Raw genomic sequence first — 22,288 nt, 5'->3', positions numbered from 1 at the left:
TGAACCCAGGCCGCCGAAGTGGAATGTGCACGCTTAACCACTGTGCCACCGGGCTGGCCCCTCTTAACATTTTTTGTTACTGGGAATCAAGAAGCTTCTGTTGAGCTCTGAAGTATTTTTATAGTCCTTGCCTGGAATTTCCTTGGTTTTGATGATTTTCACAGCTGATTTTTATCCCTTACTATATCTTTCAATTGGTATAATCTGGTTGTTAGAATCTCTAAATAATTTTCCAGATTCACTCTAACTTTGTTCCCTGATTCAGTGCCTTCATCTGCAAAACTAAAAGGAGCAGCACTTGCTATCTTGCCTGGGAATCCCAACATTGTTGAGGGGCTGGGGGAGGTGGACAGACAGCATGCCCTCGTTATAGTGGCCCTCTCTGAGATGCCTTGTGGCTCAGTCTGGCCACTCCCTTGTAAACTGCCCTGGGCTGTTTGTCCGGCTCTTTGGACCCTTCCCTGAAAGTTTCTCCTATATTCTCTTTGGTTTAGAGCTCAGTTAAGGACTCACATGGCAAGCTCGGGCTCAGGTTTGAACACCTAAGTAACCCCTAGGAGCATCTTATCCAACTGTCAAGGATAGGTCTGGATAGCTGGGGCCAGGAAGCCTGCTAGTCAGGGAAGGCCTAGGACAAGAAGTATACAGAACATCTCTCACCTAGTTTATTGCGGCAGCTTCCTCAGCATCCCTGCTCCTGTCCTTGTCACTCCTATAATCTAACGTAAACTCAGCAGCCAGAGTGATTTTTTTCAAAGTGTAACTTGGGTAGTGGGTTCACATCTCAAAAAAAGTAAAGGCCAAGGTCATCCCGATGGCCTGCAAGGCCCTCCAGGATTTGGCCTCCCATTCCCCCTCTGATCTCCTCTCTGGCCTCTCTCCACCTCACTTATTCCACTGCAGCCACATTGGCCTCCTGCTTGCCTGTGCCAGACAGGCTCCTGCCTCACTTGCTGTCCCTCCACCTGGAACGCTCTCCCCAGATAGTAGCGTGGCTGCTTCCTTTACCTCCTTCAGGTCTTTGCTCACTTGTCTGCTTCGTAGTAGGGCTTTCCCTGGTCACCCAGGAGCAAATTGAACCCTATCCCCACTGCTCCTATCCCCCTTGGTTGCTTTATGTTTTTGTTTACCATTTCTGTCCAGCTAACATAGTCTACATTTACTTATTTTTCATTTACTGTCTGTATCCTACCATTAGAATGTAAATGCCATGAAGGCAGAGATGTTTTTTCCATTTTGGTTAGATTCAGTAAATATTTGCAAAGTGAATGAATATTGTGGGGCAGGTCATTGAGTTTTGTTCAGCTTGTTCATTGAGCATCTCCTAGGCACTCGGTGGGGAAGGGGCTATAATAATCTGTCCTCATGGACCCTGAACCCAAGGACCTTATAGTCTAGTAGTCAAGATAGGTGTGTACACAACCAACTGTGACAGGATAGGACAGAGTAACATAGACAAAGCTCTAAGTACGATGCTGTTGGAGGAGTAACGAAACAATTTGATTAACAATGACCTAAGAAGGGATAAAAGCACTTGAGTTGGGTCTTAAAGGATGAAAAGAAGGTTCTGACTAGTAGAAAAAGGTTAGAGGGAGTTAGTAAGTTAAAGCATGGAAGGAGGAAGGCACGGAGTGAATGGTGGGATGATTTGGGCTGAGGGTCAGGTGAGTGAAGAGGTATCAATGAAAAGCTTTAAGTAGGGGATAGCATGTGGTTGAGAACGATCTTTCTGGTGGTAGTGCAGGGGCTGCATCACAGGGAAGTGGTGGGGATAACCAACGAGGATGTGGCGAAACCAATAGAGACTACTGCTGAGGTCCAGGCAGTCCAGATGGTGGTGTGGGCTACTTTGGTGATAGTGGAGAGGAAGAGAAAGTGGATGGATGCAATAGATATCGTTAAAAGAGAATCAAGAAAACTCACTGAAGATTAGTTATGAGGAAAAGGGAAGAGGTGAGGTTAACTCCAAGTCTAGGGGTCCAGCTTGATGGTAAGCTCCTTAAGGGCATGCAGTATCACCCATGAAGCCAGCCAGTAAAGGTTTATTTTCCAGGACTAGAATATCAGTCCCTGTCCTTGGCAATGGTGAGGCAGAGAAACCTAAGACATGACTCTCGCCCTCATGATGTTCCTGGTCTAGTGAGGGGGAGATGCCATTAGAATAGAGTATGATAAGTTTAGTGATAGAGCTAAATACAGGACGCTATGGAGAGTGGTGAGCAGCACAGGGGTGCCTAACTCATCCTGACAGGGAGGTCAAGGAGGACTTACTCATCTCTGTATATCTTTCTGTCTCCATAGTACCTAACACAGTGCTTTAGACAAAGGACATGTGTGATACGTGCTGAACTCCATTAATAGAGAAGATAAGAGGAGGAGGGTGTGTGTGTGTGTGTGCGTGTGCATGTGCATGTGTGTATGTGCTGAGGGGATGACTGGTACTGAAGATGTTGAGTTGTTCTGGCTTTGTTGAGTGGAGGTGCCAGCAAGTCATAGTTCTAATGTCCAGCAGGTAGTTGGCAGGATGGATTTGGAGCATGGGAGAGAGATAAGAGCTGGAGATGAAACAGACAACTGAGAGTGTGAAGTGGTGGGTGTTGAAGTGTAAAATATATAGCAGATCATCGGTGGAGAGAGAGTGCACTGTGGCTGCAGAGGTTGGGAGAGGCTTCATGGGGGAGGTAGGGCTTGAGCCGAACCCTCAGACATGTAGGCTGTGACTAGGCCCAGAAGAGAGGGCCGGGGAAGCTAAGTTGTAGCGATTGGTCAGAAAGAACCAAAACCATAAAGGATCTGTGGTGGGATTGAGTAGAGCGAGCTTGGGGGACAGTGGAAGAGATTAACTTGGGGTAATGAAAATGTTTTGTTGGGAAAGCAGATGTCAAGTCTTTGTTGACTTGAATTCATTCCCACCCCAAGTCTTGCTGCCTCCACAAAATAGTAAGGAGGCCAAAACCTATCTAGCATGCTGCTGAGAGGCATAAATTCAATGCTATGCCTTCTATGTTTAGTCTGGAAAATATTTGGCAATTTTTTATTTCTTTCCATGAAGTCTATACTGATATGTAAGCTTAGGAAAGAAGATTTATCTTTAAGGAGTTTAAAAAAAATGATTCGTAGATTAAATGCATATCTTATAGAAACCAAACCTTCAATTTAGTTTTAAACCCCACTACCATACAACCTCTTGGGTCATTTATGAAGTTGAATCAGGCATGAAACTAAAGAACTTCTATAATCTCCATCTCCATCTGCTTACTATTGGGTCAAACGTAACATTGAGGTCACTTAAATAGTAAGTCTGACAAATTTATTCATGGTAGACAGGAGTACCATTCAAGCTGATAACTACACATTCTTGGTTTTTTTTTTTTTTTTTTTTGGAGGAAGATTAGCCCTCAGCTAACTACTGCCAGTCCTCCTCTTTTTGCTGAGGAAGCCTGGCTCTGAGCTAACATCCGTGCCCATCTTCCTCTAGTTTATACGTGGGACGCCTACCACAGCATGGCTGCCAAGCAGTGCCATGCCCGCACCCGGGATCCGAACCAGCGAACCCCGGGCCGCCGAGAAGCTGAACGTGCGAACTTAACCGCTGCGCCACCGGGCCGGCCCCCATAACTACACATTCTTTTGTATTGTCTTAGAAACAAAATGAAGCAACCCTAGCCCCGTACAACCCTCGTTCTGCAGATTGCTGTGCCATGGGAGTGCTGTGCACAGTTTTCTTCCCTTGAGCCTGTCATTGACAAGAGCACTTCGTGTTCTGGTAAATTTCCCCTTGGGGAGTGGCATTTTAAGTTTTAGATTCCACTGCAGCTTTTGTCTAGAGATAATTATGGCTGACACCCTGGGGACAGCTTCTTCCCCCTCTTCAGGAGGAGGCTAATTTCAGAAGACTTATAGAACCACCAATCTAATACTGTAGAAAGTTAAGAAACAGAATATTTGAGTATAAAACACACACATACATAAATTTCCTTGCAACATGAGCTTGAAGCTGAAGGTTGAGTAGGTTTTTGTGACCATGATGATAAAAGCCTCTCACCAAGGATGGTGGAAGCTGGACACGTGACATGGTGAAGCCATTGTTACTACCAGTCCTGCTTGCCTACCTCTTGATTTATTGTTAAATGAGAAAAATAAACTCTATTTTGAGCAAAAATATTATTTTCAAAGATCTTACTTCATGAAAAATACATGTATGAATAACTTAATCATTCTATAAACTACAGAAGATATATTAAGGGCCTTTGTTCCTTTATTTCATTTGAGTCAGATGTATTATAAATAAGAAAATTAGCCATTTATACAACTTTCTATCCTTTTCTTAAAAATCAATGTTAACCTGTAAATTAACATGTTATTTATACATCAAAATAATTCCTGCCAATACATGAGTAACATAGTAAATTATCTCTCTTTTTTTATTTTTGTCTTTGTTACTGAGAAAGGCTAAGAGTGTTGTCAGGACTTTGCATTAAAATTTTCCTGGCAAAATTTCCATGCCAAGAAAATACTGAGGCAACTATGATTGGAGCAGACATTTTAAGCAAATTCTTTTTTCTGCAATGGATTCATCTAAGGGGTCGTTAAAACCTTCTTCAAACACTTCTTGTTAGCAGGTAAATATAGATATCGAATGAGGGGATTAGGTAGATGGCTAATTAAATTTGTATTAAGGCAGATTAAGAAATGATTCTTCCTACTCATTACAAACCAAAACTAGGATTGAGTTTTATATTTAGACTTCCTCTTTTAATCCCCTGGGTGTATCACATAATGTTTCATGGCCAGAGAAACTAGTTGTCACTAGATTTCTTTTTGACCTATCGCCACCAACAGGCAATAGGAATCCATATATCAGCGAGGGAGGAAAAGAATCAAAAATTCATTGGAAAAAGATCTTTACGTCAGGATTAGGAGGTTTCTTATGGCTCTAGCTGTGTGACACTGTTGTTATTTGAGTTATATTATGTCAACTAACCCATTCGAATTCTTCACTATATTGACTGGTTTTTTTTTTCACTAACTGAATTGAACTGACCAATCTTTTCATTGCCTTAGAAACACCACCTAAAAAGTTTATGTTTTCCCGTTAGTTCTGTTTAGGTCACTTTGAACCACAAGGGACTGAACTCGTCTCTTCTGAATCTCCACATATTTATTCCTTCTCTGCCTGTCGCTGAGTGTAGGTTTCAGAAAGAACTGCACATGGCGAGAGTAAGCAATGGCTTGGGGGGTGGATGGCAAAGGAGGAACAAGGGGCAGGAAACTGTCACTGAGGCATAGTGCTGGTGTTCTTCTCTTTCTATCACCCCTCAAATTTTTTCATGGGGCCAGTCGTTTGCAAAGCCTACATGTTTTTAGGCTTTCCTAGTCTGTCCTTTTAAATCTGTCTTCCTTCCGCTCTTTGACTTGATCCCCCATCTGACACCAAGACTGCCGGGAGAGCTAGGACTTCCAGCACTGTGCTGAGTAAGAGTGGGCAGAGCAGACATCCTTGCCTTGTTCCTGATCTTAGGGGGAAAGCATCCAACATTTGGTCTTTCCCCATCATGTAAGATGCTAGCTCTGAGTTTTTTGTGGATGCTCTTTATTGAGTAGAAGAAGTTCCTCTTTATTCCTATCTTTTCTGGGAGTTTTGTTTTGTGTTTTGAATGGGTGTTGAATTTTGTCAAGTGCTTTGTCTGCATTGATTGATATTATCATGTAATTTTTCCCTTTAGACTATTAATGTCATGGCTTACCTTGATTGGGTTTTGAATATTTAACCAACCTTGCATCCCTGGGATGAATTCCATGGTATACAATTCTTCTAAAATATTGCTGAATTCTATTTGCTAGTACTTAGGTAAGAGTTTTTGCATCTATATTCATGAGGCATGCTGGTCAGCAGTTTTCTTTTTTTGTACTGTCTTTGTCTAGTTTTGGTGTCAGTGTAATAGTGACTTTCTAAAATGAATTAGAAAGTGATCCCGCCTCTTATTTTCTGTAAGAGATTATGAAGAACTGGTGTTTCTTCTTCCTTAAACATTTGATAGACTTCTCCAGTGAAACTATATGGGCCTGGAGATTTCTTTTTCCAGAGTTTTAAATTTATAAATTCAATTTTCTTAATAGGTATAAGGCTATTCAAATGGGCTATTTCATGTTGGGTGAGTTGTGGTAGTTTTGGTTTTCTGAGGAATTGGTTCATTTCACATCTAATTATCAAGTTTATGTGTGCAGAGTCATTCATAGTATTCCTTTATTATATTTGATATCTCTAGGGTCTGTAGTGATAGCCCCTGTTTCACACCTGATATTAGTAATTTGTGCCTCCTCTCTTTTTTCTCTGCCAGTCTTGCTAGTAGTTTGACAATTTTATTGATCTTATCAAAGCACCAGCTCTTTTTGTATTACGTTCAGCCATCCAGGAATCTCCACAGCAGCCACTTCTTTCTTTTCAATTCGCATTTCTCCTCCTCTGTTCTACTTTACATAGTTAACATTTTGTTTCAATTACAGTGACCCATTCCTGTGGCTTTTCCTTTCCTCTTCTATGCCTTGGCAGGCTCTCCATTATTGTTTACCCGTCCTTTTGGCCTTGCTTTCCAAAGATGACCACATCTTGCTGGTATCTCTAGAGAGTTTCATTTTTTATCAAGACTGGTTTGCATCATAATTGCACGGAGCAACTGAGTTCTAAGTAGAACCATTGTAGCTACATTGTAGAAAACTTGCCTAATAAAAAACTAAAAGAATTTGGTAACCGTCACTTTTGAATATGTCTAAGAGTGCAAAACCATGGTTTGCTGGAAAGAACACCAGGCTTGGCAATGCAATGCTTGGGTTCCAGTCCTGGCTCTGCCATTTACAATCTCAAGTAAAAGGCAAGGTGGCTCTGCATTGCTCAGGTTTACCCAGCAAAGCCTGTGGAGTCGCCATGTGGATCCGGGTGGATCCTGAAGTAGCATAAAGCTTTCTCAAACTGACCAGGCCCCACTTGTCACCACTGAGAAGTGACAGAATTGGCACACGTTGCTGCCTTTTTGCCTTATTTCCACTCTACCCAGCCCGGCCCAGCAGGACAATTCGCTGTCGCAGGAACAGTCCTGCCTTAAGTATTGCCATTTCTACAGCTCTGCTTCTGGAATCTTCCCTGACTAGAAAACTCTCTACTGTCTTCTCTGCCTGTTTGAATTCTAGCCCCACTGCAGGGCCAGATCAAGTATCCCCTGCCCAGAAAGGTCTTCTCTGACCATCCCAGATCGAACTGATGGCCCCTCTGAGCTCCAGTAGGAGCCGCTGCTCATGCCATCAACTGAGCCCTTCAGTCGCTTTATCTCTGGACATCATATGGTTAGGAACACAGGCTCTTGTCAAGACACGCCTGGGCTTCACTCTTGGCTCTGCCATTTCCTGTATTCGTGCCCTTAGGCAGCTGACTTCACCTTCCTGAACCTTAGGGACCTCCTCTGCAAACTGAGAAGATCATCTCTGCCTGACAGAGATGTAAAGATCGAATAAAATGTCTTAAAAGCTATTAAGTGCCAGATAAATATAAGAGATTTTAAAATATAACAATTAGAAATCAAAGTTAGATGAGAAAATATTCATGAAATAATGTTGTAATGGGAGAATTACAAGGCTGTAGGTAAAGTAAGAAAGATCCCTTTGTGTTTGTGTGTTTGTGTGTGTTCACAAACACATATGTAAAAAGAATGGGAAGACACTTCAGAATGTTACTCTGGATGACGTTTAGCGCTGGGTGATGGGCTAATCATTGGTTTCTATTTTTTTTCTATATTTTGCATTTCTTATGGTCATAACGTAATAGATTCAAAACTAGGAAATATTATTTTTAAACAAGAAAAATCAAGGCCTGATGATATATTATTATTTGGTTATTTATACTGCACCATACTTCAGAAAGGGTTTCAAGCAGCAAACACTGTAACAAGATAAAAATGGAATATAAACCAAAACGAAACAAAGGGGAAAATCAGGGTAGGAAAGATAGTCTGTAGTGACAGTTAAACATTTATGATCACTGTCTTGTATTTTTATGAAGTCGTTTTCTTTTTTAAAGAAAGAATGCCCTAGGATGTCTCTTAGTCATGGCTTTAATAGGCAAGATTAACTTTGTAAAGGAAAGGCAGCATTTTACAGAACAATGTGGCGATATTAAAAATGGTACATAAAAGAAAGAAGAGTTTTCTGCTATTTTTCAGTGTGTTAAAGATTCGGATTATTTTGTTTTGGGCACAGTAGGCAGCCCCAAGATAGGATGTTTGCTTTTATTTATATTATACTTATATAGTAAGTTGTAAATTACAAATATATATCTTTGGTCAGCTTGGATTGGCTTATCTGTTTTGAATAAGATGAATGGAGAGGCAGACAGGAGGAAAGACACAATCTCAAACTGGGAGTGAAGTTCTTGCCCCGGCCCTGCCGTTAAGTAGCTGGACCTTAACTCCTTGGCTTATTTGTCCTCTCAGAAATTGAGGGACCTGGACAAGAAGATCTAACTTTAACAACTGATAGTTTAGGAAAATCATAGTTTCACTTGTTTAGGAATGTACCTTTCCATTGATCCTTCTAGCGGACAATATTTATAGTCTGTTGACCTATGTTATAAAATGTTCATCTTAGACTTGTATGATATTAACATAATTTAAATGTCTTTTTCACAGAAAGACCTCTCTCTCCCAAGGCTGTCAAAGGATTTGAAACTACTCCACTTACCAAGAATTATTATACCGTGGTGAGTGTTCAGATGATGAACAAAAATTTTCTTGACTCTATGTGGAACTTTTTCACTTGTTGAACCACTGATGTGTTGAGGTGACACAGATGGAAGACTGGATGAAGTTGCATTTCAAGGGTCTAAGGTCAGCTGCATTTTAATGGAACTCTTCTACTTGTGGGCCTCTTATAGATGTCTGGAAGTTTTACATCCACTGTACTGAAAAATGCAAGGGTAGCACAAAGATTCAGAGCGAGGGCTATGAAACTGTGACAAAAGAGAAATCAGTTAACATGTAGGCATTATGGGAAATTCAGTAGTTAGATATAGCCTTACCAGATATTTAGCAGAGGAATTCCCAAGTTCCTCCCATGCAATAAGTTTTAAGTGATTGCATGCTGTGACTTTATTTTAGAATCAAGCAATCCATTGTGATATCCTCTGAAATATTATCAACCTTGTTCTCGAGGAGAGCCCAAAAGGAAGACTGCCCTTTGGCACAGAGGGAGGAATGAAGTAGCTCTGGCTTGAACACAGATATGTCAAAATATATTAGCTATAAATAGGGCATGTGTAATGCTCAAAAGAAGTCCCCACTTGAAAAAGAAATTGTATCCTTTTCCTTAATCTACTCTCTGCTTTCCTTCATGTCTCCTTTCCTGATGTGGGCCCAGTCACTAATGAAAAGGTCAAGTCATCATAACCTCTTAGTTTTCCTGTCTGGGAGCCTCGTTGTCTTCCTCTTTCTCTGCTGAAATAGTTTCACTTTTCACCCACTGTTCTCTGTGTGTTTGTACTGCATGCTCCTTCCATTTTGTGCATGGATAAACAGTTTTTAAACATCTCTATGCGTTTGGTTTCAAAAAATTGAATTTCACTCTTTAGTGAATTTGCTCCATAATGATGACATGAGCAGTAGTTGGTATGAAAAATCAAGAAGGAACTTTATAGGTAGCATGAACAATGATCATAGGGGACAATTTTGTCACTATTTTTCCTTTTACGTTTCTGAGGTTAAAATATATTATCCAACAATGCTAGGTTCCCTCCTTCCTTCCTGACCATTTCTCTTAGCTTCCAGGTGAGTCTCAATTATTAAAATCATTTCTAAACGGTTTAGCATTTCAAGGAAGGACACAGTCAAATGGTGGATGAAAACATTATCATGGCTTCTTCTCCCTGTGGATCTGGAGCATAACATCCATCACTCCGCTTTGGATGTCTCTCTGCCTCTGCTGATTCTGCCAATTGAAAATGTTGGGATCGTGCAAGGCAGGGTAGCCCCTGTGATTCTCATGTGCCTTATGTAAATCCTATATGTACTATATACAACCTCTGGGTGTATTACAGTTTGTATCACCCACCTCCTATAGGAGTTCGTGTGCATTGTTTCTGGTTCCTTGCTGTTACTAACAATTCTGCAGCAAAGAGCTTATATGTGTAACTTTGGCCAAGTATATAAAGAGCTGTAGAGTGCGTTCCTATAAGTTAAAGTGTTGGCTCAAAAGACAGACATATGTACATATTTCTTTAATTTTACACACTTTGTCTCAAACATCAAACTTAAAGAAAACAGAAGGTCTTGGGGAGCCCATGATGGCCTCCGAAGGAGCTGTAAAGCTGTGGTGTAAGCACTGCTGAATTATTGAGACCACTTGGACATATTTTTCTAACTAGATATGGATGTGAGGGGATTTGGGTTGGGTGTTGGTGTTTGCTTTTCATCCACATGTTTTTCTCTTTGAACATTTAGGCAAATTTTTAGTGGCAATTAATTCAAAATATGTTCTGAGTGTTCTGACTGCCCTCCCAATCTGTGTTGAATACCTTAGACAAATAAAAAAAATTCTAGCCCACCCACAGTATTTGGAGACCTGGAAAATCAAGTCCACTCACATGTGAGCTGTCCCCGTCTGATCTTATACTAAATCTTCTTCCCTCTAAGAGTCATTAATTGTAGACATTTTCTGTTACTGGTTCTATAAGCTCACTAGTGGCTGATTTTTACTCCATTTTCTACAAAACAGAAAGAACACATAGCATTATATAAATAACTTTTTTTTAAAAATCAGACAATACAGAAAAAGTATAAAGAAGAAAATAAATATCACCTGTATCACCTATAATCCCACCACTCAGAGATAATCAGTATTAACATGTTGGTGAATCTTCTGCTAAACTTTGATGTAGGTGTGTGTGTATGTGTGTGCATATATATGCTTATATATAGCCTGTGATATATATGTGTGTATATGGGTACATATATATTTAAATAAAAACAGGGACTATGTATCCTTCATTATTTCTCCTTCATGGCGATTTTTCTATCTTCACACTCTGACAATACCTGTCTCTGATCAGCCTGTTCCTCTGCTCTTCCATTCAGAGAGTCCTTCCTAGTCCAAATGCTCTCTTTACTTTGGCCCTGTGTATTAGTCAGGGTTCTCCAGAGAAACAGAACCAATAGGCTACATATAAAGTGATTTACTATAAGGAATAGGCTCAGGCGATTATTGAGGCTGAGAAATGCCACAATCTGCCATCTCCAAGTTGGGACCCAGGACAGATAGTGGTGTAGTTCAGGCCAAAGGCCTGAGAAGCAGGAGAGCCCGTGGTATAAGTCCCAGTCTGAGGGCAGGAGAAGACCCAGCTCATGCAGTCAAGTCAAAATTAACCATCACATCCGGTAAACTTGGGCAGGATAGAAACCTCTTAGAATTTGCAAGTCTACCCCTTTTCAAGTTTTCAAGGGACCGTGTGCTGATTGAGGCCTTGGCGTGCTGCTGATTGCACATCAATTTTGAAACGTTATGAAGTTCTCCAGTATGATCAGAGTGGCTTTGGGCACCCAGCGCAGTCCTGCAGCTGCCACGAGGCGTGTTTATTTTATCAACTGAGGCTTGACCACTCCTGGCCTATTGTTCTGAATGGGAGTTTAACATCCCTCAGGGACACGGCAGCCCAGAGGAGCCTTTTGCTGTCCCTGACCTTGGTTCCTTCATTGTCCTCAAAATTCACTGCTATTTGTTAAACTTCTCTCACCATTGTAAAAAAGCATATCATTTTTCATTATTTTTCTCATAATCTTCTGCTCCTTGGCTTTCTTTGCCCATTGTAAGTTGCTGTTATGGACCAGGAGAGATTAAAACCTTAAGAAGAAGAAGAACAACAACAATGACAACAAAAAGAAATTGCTAACTATGTGAGGTGATTGATGTGTTGATTAGCTTGATTGTGGTGATCATTTCTCAATGTATACCTATCTCAAAACACCAAGTTGTATACCTTAAATATGTTCAATTTTTACTTGTTAACTATACCTCAATAAAACTGAAAAAAGAAAGAACAGAAAAAGGAATCTCTGTAGCTTAGTTGGCAGGCTTCGTTTTCATGCAGCACTTCCATCTTGGCACCCATGGTCTCGTTTGGGAGACAGGACAGACATGATAGCATAAGCCACATGGCAGAAATGATGGAAAGTGAGAAAGTGTCCTAAGATGAGGTTCCCAAAATGTGGTTGGGGAATCTTGCATCAGAAGCGCCTGTGGAGCTTGTTAAACCGCAGAGATCTAGGCCGCACACCTGACTTGCTACATCCGAATCTCTGGCCGCAGATCCCAAAAAACAGCATTCTTAGCAACTCCCTCAGCCCTTTTCTCACCATCGCCTTCCCACTCCCTACACATGATTCTGATACTCCTAAACTAAAGGTATAGGGAAAGGTTGAATGGAAGAGAAAGGATTCAAGGTGTGTCAGGACTTAGGTAAGCAGACAAAAGCTGAAAGGCAATTCAGGCAGGGGGATTTATATGAGCAAATTCAGCCAGGCAAGAATGTTTGTGCCTGCAGTCCGTCCCTGCGGGTCATCAAGTGGACTGCACTCGCTTCTTCCCCCATCAAAATGCCACTCGGAAGGTGAAATTCCTTATTCACTGCAACAAGCCCCCTGTAAGAATGTGGTCCTTTCTGCTGCCACAAATAGGCCAGACTCACACTAATCCGAATATTCAACTCTGGGAATGAGCGTCTGTCTGCAGAGGGAGAGATGATATTTCCCTACATCCAAAAAGGAAAATATAATCAGTAAGGACCAGTATTATTTTTTTTTTAACTTTCTTCTACTTTATTTTAACTTGTGGCACATGCCTAAAGGCTATATCTTATAGAACCTACATGCAGTAGGAAAAGTGGGAAAGAGTCTGTGGCGTGTGAAATCACATTAAAATCCCAGGAAGCCTCCTGTAATTCTTGCTCTTGCCACCCACCTTTTGCTTCCCTCCGTTTTTTCTCACTCATCTATCTACCCACTTGCTCCCACTCTGAATTTTTCTACCTTTTTAGTGCTTATCCACCCTTTTTAAAAAGACTTTATTTTTTCAGAGCAGTTTTAGGTTCACAGCAAAATTGAGTGGAAGGTACAGAGATTTCCCACGTACCCCCTGCTCCCACACATACAAAGCCTTCCCCACTATCAGCATCCCCCACCAGAGCAGTGCATTTGTCCACTGAAGAATCTACAATGACATATCATTATCACCCAAAGTCCATAGTTTACAGTATGGTTCACTCTTGGCGTTGTCCATTCTGTGGGCTTGAACAAATGAATAATGACATGTATCCATGATTATAGTATCATACAGAGTATTTTCATGGCTCTAAAAATTCTTTGTGCTCCCTCCCTTTTGTAATTCACCAGCCAAAACTACCTTACAGATGTATCCATTTATTCCTTCTGCTTATCCCCTATTCTTTTTTCCTACCCACTTCCTGTCTTACTCATCCATACATCTCTTCTTTCTGGGGGCTGGAGGTAGAGGAGGTGACAGGAATTTGTGGAGTCTGTCAATAATGGGGGATAGTGCTGCTTGTTTGTGAAAGCCGAGGACCTGGAGGTACGAAATCAATCAGTGCACTTGAAGGTAAACAGGTGGTCCTACTGGCGTATACATCCAAAATGACATAAATACAGTAATATATTGCCTTTTTCATTCTCAGAGGACTTTACCAACATGAACTCATTTTTACAGGCGTCATCGTTATCTCAGAATTCCTGTAATGTGATGTTTTTGCTTTGATTTAAGGTTTCCTGGGGCCATTATATCTCCCTTTATCATTGGATATATCTCTGTTTTCAGGCTTTGTGCATTTTAGCCTCATAAAATAATTTCTTCATACTTATATGACTCTTTCCCTTTGGAAAACAGAGTTATAAAAAATGAATTCACTCTAAAGCCTTTCCAGGAAATGTAGGAAATATATTTTCCTGGGAAATCAATAGCCTAGGATGGAGGTACAAAAGGCCTCCACCTCCTTTTCTACGGCTTCTCACCATCTGTTTTATGCTGAATTTAGTCAAAGGTTAATTGAGCAAAAGGATACTCAGTTGTCCCTGTGAAGACAGAGTCAGGGAGGCGAAGGCAATGTCTGGACGTAGTCTATTTTCGTGAGTTTGAATGGATTTCATCTCGATCAAATTGTGCTGCTCTGAAGTTGGTTGGCCTGCCAAACCCCTTGCCTTCTGACTCACCACTGAGGCCTTCTGTTTGGGAACACATAGCCTTCTCTGTCTGCTTCCCTTTTTATCCTTTTACAGTAGATGCCCTGTGGCCTGAAAAATAAAGACCCCGTCTCCGAAGTTCATCAGTTGGTCTTTTGAGATTGAGGAGAGCAATAAAAGTCCAAGTGAATTTGGCAAAGAATCCCAAGCATCCACTATGACGAGCATTTCTACTTATCAAACCACAGCAAGGGCAGTGCTGTTTAATACATTACCATTAAAATTTCTTTTGAATTATTTAATGAAGGACTCATTAATCACCTTTGTCTATTTAGTTTTGTAAAGTCAGCATTCAGCCATCCTCAAAACTTACAACGTAGGTTTAATGTACAGTTTCCATTTAGCTCTCCAGGACTCATTGACAGGCAGCAGGAAGTGTCTTTGCCTCGCCTTTGCCTTCGATGTGTCCTATGCTGGTGGTTTCAACAGAGGTGGAACTCCTAGAAAGTGTGCTGCCTCACCCAGCAAATATAGCCATTGCAGTAGGACCGTTGGCACCTTTCTTGCAAAATCCTACTGATTTCTTTCAAAGGAGACTTAGATGATAACGTTTTAAGGGAAGTTGAAATAATAAAGCTGTTTCAGTGGAGAGAGGGATGTTGAATTATAGGAACCATGGAATGAAAACAATGTTGTTTAATTGTTTGAAAAATCACATTTTATGATGTAAAGAATATCTGTGAGTTTTCTAATTTAAAAATCCCCTTCAGGCAATGGCTGTGTGGTTGGTTTTTTATTTTGTTTTTCTTTTTTTTTTAACAGACATTATAATTTGGGTAGTGTGACAGATACAGACAACAGTGCTTGAAAGGAGGGTGAGGGTGTGAGATGGCTCATTACCAGACACAGTCTTTTTAGAAAAATGTGAACAAAAGGAGGTGATTAGATGACTTCGTTCCCTCCTGAATATAAATGGGAAGGCATGCCACCATCCGTTCTACCCCCCATACAAATACTATAGACAAACAAATAAATATTGTTGATAAAGTAATCTGCATATGTTTTAGCTCTCAAAAAACTATGGTACTGTTGAATTCTAGTACAGTTCTCTCCATTTCTAAGAATAAAAAAGTGAATACTCGTGCTGAGTGTGAGAATAAGTGACTACTGGAGATACTGCAGTGAGCAACAGCCCGGCTCGGTGGAGAGCTGTAATGACGGACAAACTTGAGTTTGGAGGAACATCATACTGGATAAGGACTTGGAATCAGAGAAAAACCAGAAAAGTGTGTATTAACAGATGAGAAATTTGTGCTTTGACTTTTAAAAATAAAACAGTTTTATTGACATGTAATTCACCATTTAAAAGTGTATAACTCACTGAATTTTAGCAAATTAACAGAGTTGTGTGATGATCACCACCATCTTATAACATTTTCATCACACAATAAATAACCCTGTACCCGTTAGCGGTCACTCCCTCTAGCCCTTGACAACCACTAATCTACTTCCTGTCTCTGTAGATTTTGCCTATTCCGGACATTTCGTGTAAATTGAATCATACAATACTGGTTCTTTTGTGTCTGGCTTCTTTCACTTAGCATGATAGTTTCAAAGTTCATCCATGTTGTAGAATAAATCAGTACTTCTTTCCATGTCATGGATGAATAATCTTCCATTGCACGGATATGCCAGGTTTGTTTATCCATTCATCAGTTGATGAGCTTCTGGATTGTTTCCACATTTTGGTTATTATTAATAATGCTGCTGTGAAAAGTCATGTGCAAATTTTCTGTGGACATATGTTTTCATTTCTCTAGGAGTGGAATTGCTGGGTCAAATGGTACCTCTATGTTTAAGTTTTTGAGGGACTGCCAAGGTTTCCACAACAACTGCACCTTTTGACTTTCCCACCAGCAACGTATGAGCATTCCAGTTTCTCCACATTCTCATCAACACTTGTTATTGTCTGTTTTTTGCTTTTTATTATAGCCGCCCTGATGAGCGTGAAGTAGTATCTCGTTGTGATTTTTTTTAAAGATATTATTTTTTCCATTTTCTCCCCAAAGCCCCCCAGTACGTAGTTGTATATTTTCAGTTGTGGGTCCTTCTAGCTGTGGCATGTGGGATGCCACCTCAGCATGGCCTGATGAGTGGTGCCATGTCCATGCCCAGGATCCTAGCTGGCGAAACCCTGGGCCACCAAAGCAGAGTGCCTTAACCACTTGGCCACGGGTCCAGCCCCTCATTGTGATTTTGATTAGCATTTCCTAATGGTTAATGCTGTTGAGTATCTTTTCATGTGCTTATTGGCCATTTGTATATCTTCTTTGGAGAAATGTCTATTTAAGTTCTTTACCAATTTTTTATTATCATTTTTATTTTTGAGTTGTAAGAGTTCTTTATACATTCTGGATACTAGACCCTTATCAGATATATGATTTGTAAATATTTCTCCCATTCTGTGGACTTTTTTTCCACTTTCGTGATAATGTCTTTTGACACATAAAAGTTTTTGATTTTCATGAATTCCAATTTATCTATTTTTTGTCTTGTTGCTTGTGCTTTTGTTGTCATCCAAGAATCCATTGCCAAATCCAAGATTGTGAAGATTTCCTCCTCTGTTTTCTTCTAAGAGTTTTATAGTTTTAACTCTTGAATCCATTTTGAGTTAATTTTCATATATGCTGTAAAGTAGGAGCACAAATTCTTTCTTTTGTATGCAGATATCCAATGGTCCCAGTACCATTTGTGGAGAAGATGGTTCTTTCCCTGTTGAAAGGTCTTGGCACCCTTGTCAAAAATCAGTTGACCATGGGTTCATTTCTAGAATCTTGATTCTATTCCATTGATCTATAGATCTATCCTTTACCAGTACTAAACAGTCTTGTTACTGTAGCTTTCTAGTAAGTTTTGAAATTGGAAAGTGTACCCTCTTTGTTCTTTTTTTTCCAGAATTTTAAGAGTTTGTGAAGGATTCATGTGAATTCTTCAAACTTTTGGTAGAATCAATCAGTAGAGCCATCTTATCGTGGGCTTTAACTTGTGGGAAGTTGTTTTGAATACTAATTCAATCTCTTTACTTGTTATAGGCCTCTTCAGATTTTCTGTTTCTTTGTAAGTCAGTTTTGGTAGTTTGTGTCTTTCTAGAAATTTTTTTTTTACTTTTTTTAATGATTGCCCTAGAGGTTGCAATATATATTTAGAACTAGTCCAAGTCCACTTTCAAATAACACCGAGTAGCAGTAAGTTCATGCGTTCCACTTCAGTAGCCCAGGGTTTGCCAGTTCGGATCCCAGGACTGGCCATATGCACTGCTTATCAAGCCATGCTGTGGCAGGCATCCTATGTATAAAGTAGAGGAGCATGGGCATGGGTGTTAGATCAGAGCCAGTCTTCCTCAGCAAAAAGAGGAGGATTGGTGGTAGATGTTAGCTCAGGGCCAATTTTCCTCAAAAAAAAAAAAACAAAGAATAAGAAAAATAAAAATTATCTTCACTTTTTCCATCTCTCATGGTTTCTTTCCTTATGTAGATCTGAGTTTCTGATCTAAAGCATTTTCTTTCTCTCTGAAGAACTTTTTTGTTAAACATTTCTTGCAAGGCCAGTCTACTGGCAAAAAATTTCCTTGATTTTTGTATGTCTGAGAAAGTCTATTTCTTTTTGACTTTTGAAGGAAAATTTCACAGGATACAGAATTCCTGGTTGGTGGGATATTTTCCTCAACATCTTAAATATTTCACTCCACTCTCCTCTTGCTTGCATGGTTTCTGAGGAGAAGCTGGATATACTTCTTATCTTAGCTGCTCTATAGATAGGTAAGCTATTTTTTTTCCTCTGACTTCTTTCCCCATTTTTTCTTTATCTTTGATCTTTCTGGAGTTTGAATATGATATGCCTAGGAACTTTTTTTGTGGCATTTATCCTGCTTGATCTTGTCTGTACTTCCTGGATCTGTGGTTTGGTGTCCGATGTTAATTTGAGGCAATTCTCAGTCACTGTTGTTTCAAATATTTCTTCTGTCCCTTTCTCTCTCTCTTCTCCTTCTGGTACTCTCATCACGCATATGTAACACCTTTAGTAGTTGTCCCACAGTTATTAGATATTCTGTTCCATTTTTTAAGTTTTTTTTCTCTTTGCTCTTTAGTTTCAGAAGATTCTATTGACATATCCTCAAGTTCAGAGATTCTTTCCTCAATGGTCCAGTACTAATGCATCAAAGGCATTCTTCCTTTCTATTACAATCACGCGTCGCTTACCAATGTGGATACATTCTGAGAAATGTGTCATTAGATGATTTTGTTGTGCAAACATCACAGAGCATACTTACATAAACCCAGATGGTGTAGCCTACTCTACACCTAGGCTATATTGTACTCATCTTATGAGACCACCACCATATATGTGGTCTGTCGTTGACCGAAATGTCGTTATATAGTGCTTTTGATCTTTAGCATTTCATTTTTCTTCTTTCTTAGTATTTCTCTCTGATTACAACACCCATCTGTTCTTGCATGTTGTCTAATTTTGCCATTAGAACCCTTAGCATATTAATCATAGTTATATTAAAATCCTGGTCTGATAATTCCAACATTCCTGCCATATCTGACTTTGTTTCTAGTGTTTGCTCTATCTCTTCAAACTGTGAATGTTTGAAGGTTTTTTACCTTTTCGTATGCTTTGTAATTTTTTCTTGGAAGGCAGATATGATGTACTAGGTAAAAGGAACCACAGTAAATAGGCCTTTAATAATATGGTGGTGGGGTGTGGGGGTGGGGGGAGTGTTCCAAAGTCCCATGATTAGGTCTCAGGCTTTTGGTGAGTTTATGTCCCTAGATTGTGAACTTCACCAGTGCTTCTCGATTTTCTTTTTCCTCCCAGAGGTGGGACAGGGAGACTAGAGGGAGCTGGATTGGGGGATTTCCCTTTCCCTAGGCATGTTAGGCTCTGATAAAATCCCAGTAGGTTGGGCTCTGGGAAAATCATCTCTCTGGAGAGCAGACGTTGTTACAAAGAACACACTGCCCTGGTTTATTTCAAAATGGCTACATTTCCCTTCTTCCTTCTGAAGCATGAGGGGGATTTTCCTCCTGTCTTCACTGTGAGAAGTTACTGGTAGAGCTACTAGAGGTAAAACTCACAAAAGTGAAGATGTGCTCCCCTGTGACTGGGCCCCCTGGAGACTTTTCACGCTGAGCCTCCAGCTATTCATCAATTACAGTTCAGGTTTTCCTGCCCCTGTACTTATTCCCATGGAAACTTCTGCTCATGGGTTTCTGCTCCAGCAAGTTTTGGTTCTCTGTATCTGCCTGCCTGTCTCTCCAATTTGAGGGTTAGCTTTTTCCCCTAACAGTTCCCTAACAATTCCCTAAACAGTTCCCTAACAGTTGTAAGAAAAGTTAGGGTTTCTGTTTTTTCAGTTTGTTCAGCTATTTACTTGATGTTAGAATGGAGTAATGACTTGCAAGCTCCTTAAATGCTGGACCAGAAACCAAAAGTTCTCTATCTTCTTTTTTGATATATGGCATTTTACAGCTGTGTATTTGTCTCTAAGCACTGCTTTAACTGCATCCCATAAGTTCTTTTTCTAAGTTGTGTTTTCTTTTTTTTTCATCTCAAGATAATTTCTAATTTCCTTTGTTGTGCTTAGCCTTTCTATAGGAGATAACCTTTCTTTTCCATCGTTGGATTGATTTCAGAGAACATTAGTAACTCCGGGCCTCCGGATTTGCACTTTCACCTTCAGACAGTAGTTCCCGACGAACAGAGGAGCTATAAGTAGACGTGAGTGGCTGGGGAGGAGAAGCTACAATTAAGCCCTAGCTTTTGAAGCCACCCCGTGTCCTGTGTCCTTCTAAACCACTGGTTCTCAACTAGGGGAGATATTGTCCTTCCCACTCACCCAGCACCTACTTATCCAGTGTCTCACTACCTCTTCACAATGGTCCCTGAGGTAGGTGAAATGTCACAATCTGAGATGAGGTTGAGTGAAGCCTTAAAACTGAAGTGACCTATGAGTTGGTAGCAGAGCCTGGACGACCACCTTCCAGTCCAACTGTTTCCCAAAAAGAACACCATAGCTACCTGGACCTCCGCTTGCTTTGTTCACTCCGCCTTTCAAAAGCAGATCGTCATGCATTGTCTTGTGAGTATATGTCTGGCATATTGGTAGACTAAGGGGCTTCTCCTAGCTAAGAATGCTTTGCATGGTCTTATGATCCCCTATTGAATTTCTCCCTCTGCAAAAAGAGCGGAAACTCCCTGCAGGTGCAGCATTTGGCACAGAGTAGACACTCAGTAAATTTTTGTTGAATGAATTAGGAGATATGAGAGATAATATACCAAAATGTTAGCTTGATTATCTCTAGGAGCTTGAAATGAAGGTTGCAGCTTCCTCAGGCAGAGGTTGGGAAATTGGACATGGTCCTAGGATTGGTGGGGGAAGAGAAATTGTAAACCTGTACATTGCTTGTTTGGCCTATAGGATTCTAATTTGGTTATCATTAATAATACTGGTAAGCATTATTTGACCTGTTAAATTCCTCACATTTCAACTTCCTTTTCTCTTTGGATTGTTCATACTACCACTTTTTACCTTTATTAAAAGACCAGTTTTAACCCTGCTTAAAAGTTCAGTGTCCTCAGATTTTGTCCTCTAAAGATCTTATCAAGAACATAACTTATGGGCCAGCCCCAGTGGCCTAGTGGTTAAGTTTGGCAAGGCTCTGCTTGGGCGACCTGGGTTCAGTTCTCAGGCATGGGCCTACACCACTCGTCAGTAGCCATGCTGTGGCAGTGGCTCACGTACAAAAAGAGGAAGTTTGGCAACAGATGTTAGCTCAGGGTGAGTCTTCCTCAGCAAAAAAATACCCCATAACTTAAAGAAAAATCTTTTGTGATGTATGACATCACTTATCATTAAATTATCCTGATGTTGACTCTATCTTAAGATTTGTTGGTAGTGCCATGAGTTGATTCTGACTCCTAGTGACCCTGTGTACAGCAGAGCGGAACCCTACCTGGTCTTTTTGCATGATCCTCTCGGCTTCACTATTCATAGGGTTTTTGTGGGCAATTCTTTTTCAGGAGTGGGTGGCCAGGTCCTTCTTCCTAGTCTGGAAGCTCTGCTGAAAACTGTCCACCATGGGTGACCCTGCTGGTATTTAAATACTGATGGCATAGCTTTCAGCATCACAGCAACACGCAACCACCACAGTATGACAACTGAAAGACAGATGGTTCCCTGACCAGCAAATGAATGCGAGCCATTGCAGTGAGAGCCTGAATCTTAGCCATTACACCACTAGGGCTGGCTTAAGGTTGCTGGTCTCAATTTTCTCATCCATAAAATGGCAATAATGGTCCTTTCTTAGCTAACTGAGACCTTGCCTGAGTATAAAATGATTTAAAGCACATGAAAGCATTCTGAACAGTACTGTGTAAATGGCAAGGCCCTTCCAGTTATGGGTAACTCTGAAAAATGGTGTTCATATGAGTTATGTAAATAACCAGTTGTCATGCAATTATTAAAGGAGTTTGCTAGAATAAAACAAAGTGCATTCAGACTTTGTGCTCCTGACTTACAGTGCTAACCTGAGTAAATAGGACTTCTTTTCCTAGTAATTTGGTTAAAAGTTCTAAAGCTGTATTTTGCCTTGGGCTGTCCTGACAATTACAATCCCTTGACCTTTGTTTCTCCATAGGTGTTACAGAACATCTTGGACACTGAAAGAGATTATGCTAAAGAACTTCAGTCTCTTCTTGTTACTTACTTAAGACCCCTGCAGTCTAATAACAAGTAAGATTTATATTTTAAACCCCTTGCTAAATAAAGCAAGATAATGTCAGCATATGGAGTCATTACTCTTATGTCACTGAATAATTGATTTTGCCCTTTAGAAGAATTTCCACAGATCACAGGTTGCCAAGAACATGGTCAAGGCAACAAATTAGACAAGATGTTGCTTTTGGAGAGCTTGGCTTGCTTTCTTTTCTGGCTGTGGAAGGAGTGAGCAGATCTGCGTTTCTGTCGGTCACAATTTTTACCTTGCATATTTTCA

At 40.4% G+C, this 22,288-nt stretch overlaps 1 protein-coding gene across 10 annotated transcripts in view; it reads left to right on the top strand.

Moving 5' to 3' along the window:
• The window catches only part of ARHGEF6 (Rac/Cdc42 guanine nucleotide exchange factor 6), a 105,739-nt gene that overhangs the window by 33,986 nt on the left and 49,465 nt on the right, over positions 1-22,288 (top strand). For all 10 annotated transcript variants that reach the window (XM_070605883.1, XM_070605879.1, XM_070605878.1 and 7 more), the window contains 2 exons: positions 8,679-8,749; positions 21,932-22,026. In XM_070605883.1, coding sequence (XP_070461984.1) covers positions 8,679-8,749; positions 21,932-22,026 — 166 coding nt within the window. The remainder of the gene's footprint in view (positions 1-8,678; positions 8,750-21,931; positions 22,027-22,288) is intronic.

This window comes from Equus przewalskii, chromosome X, assembly GCF_037783145.1.
Source record: "Equus przewalskii isolate Varuska chromosome X, EquPr2, whole genome shotgun sequence".
Classification (NCBI taxonomy): Eukaryota; Metazoa; Chordata; class Mammalia; order Perissodactyla; family Equidae; genus Equus; species Equus przewalskii.
This window is presented reverse-complemented; position numbering and strand designations above follow the sequence as displayed.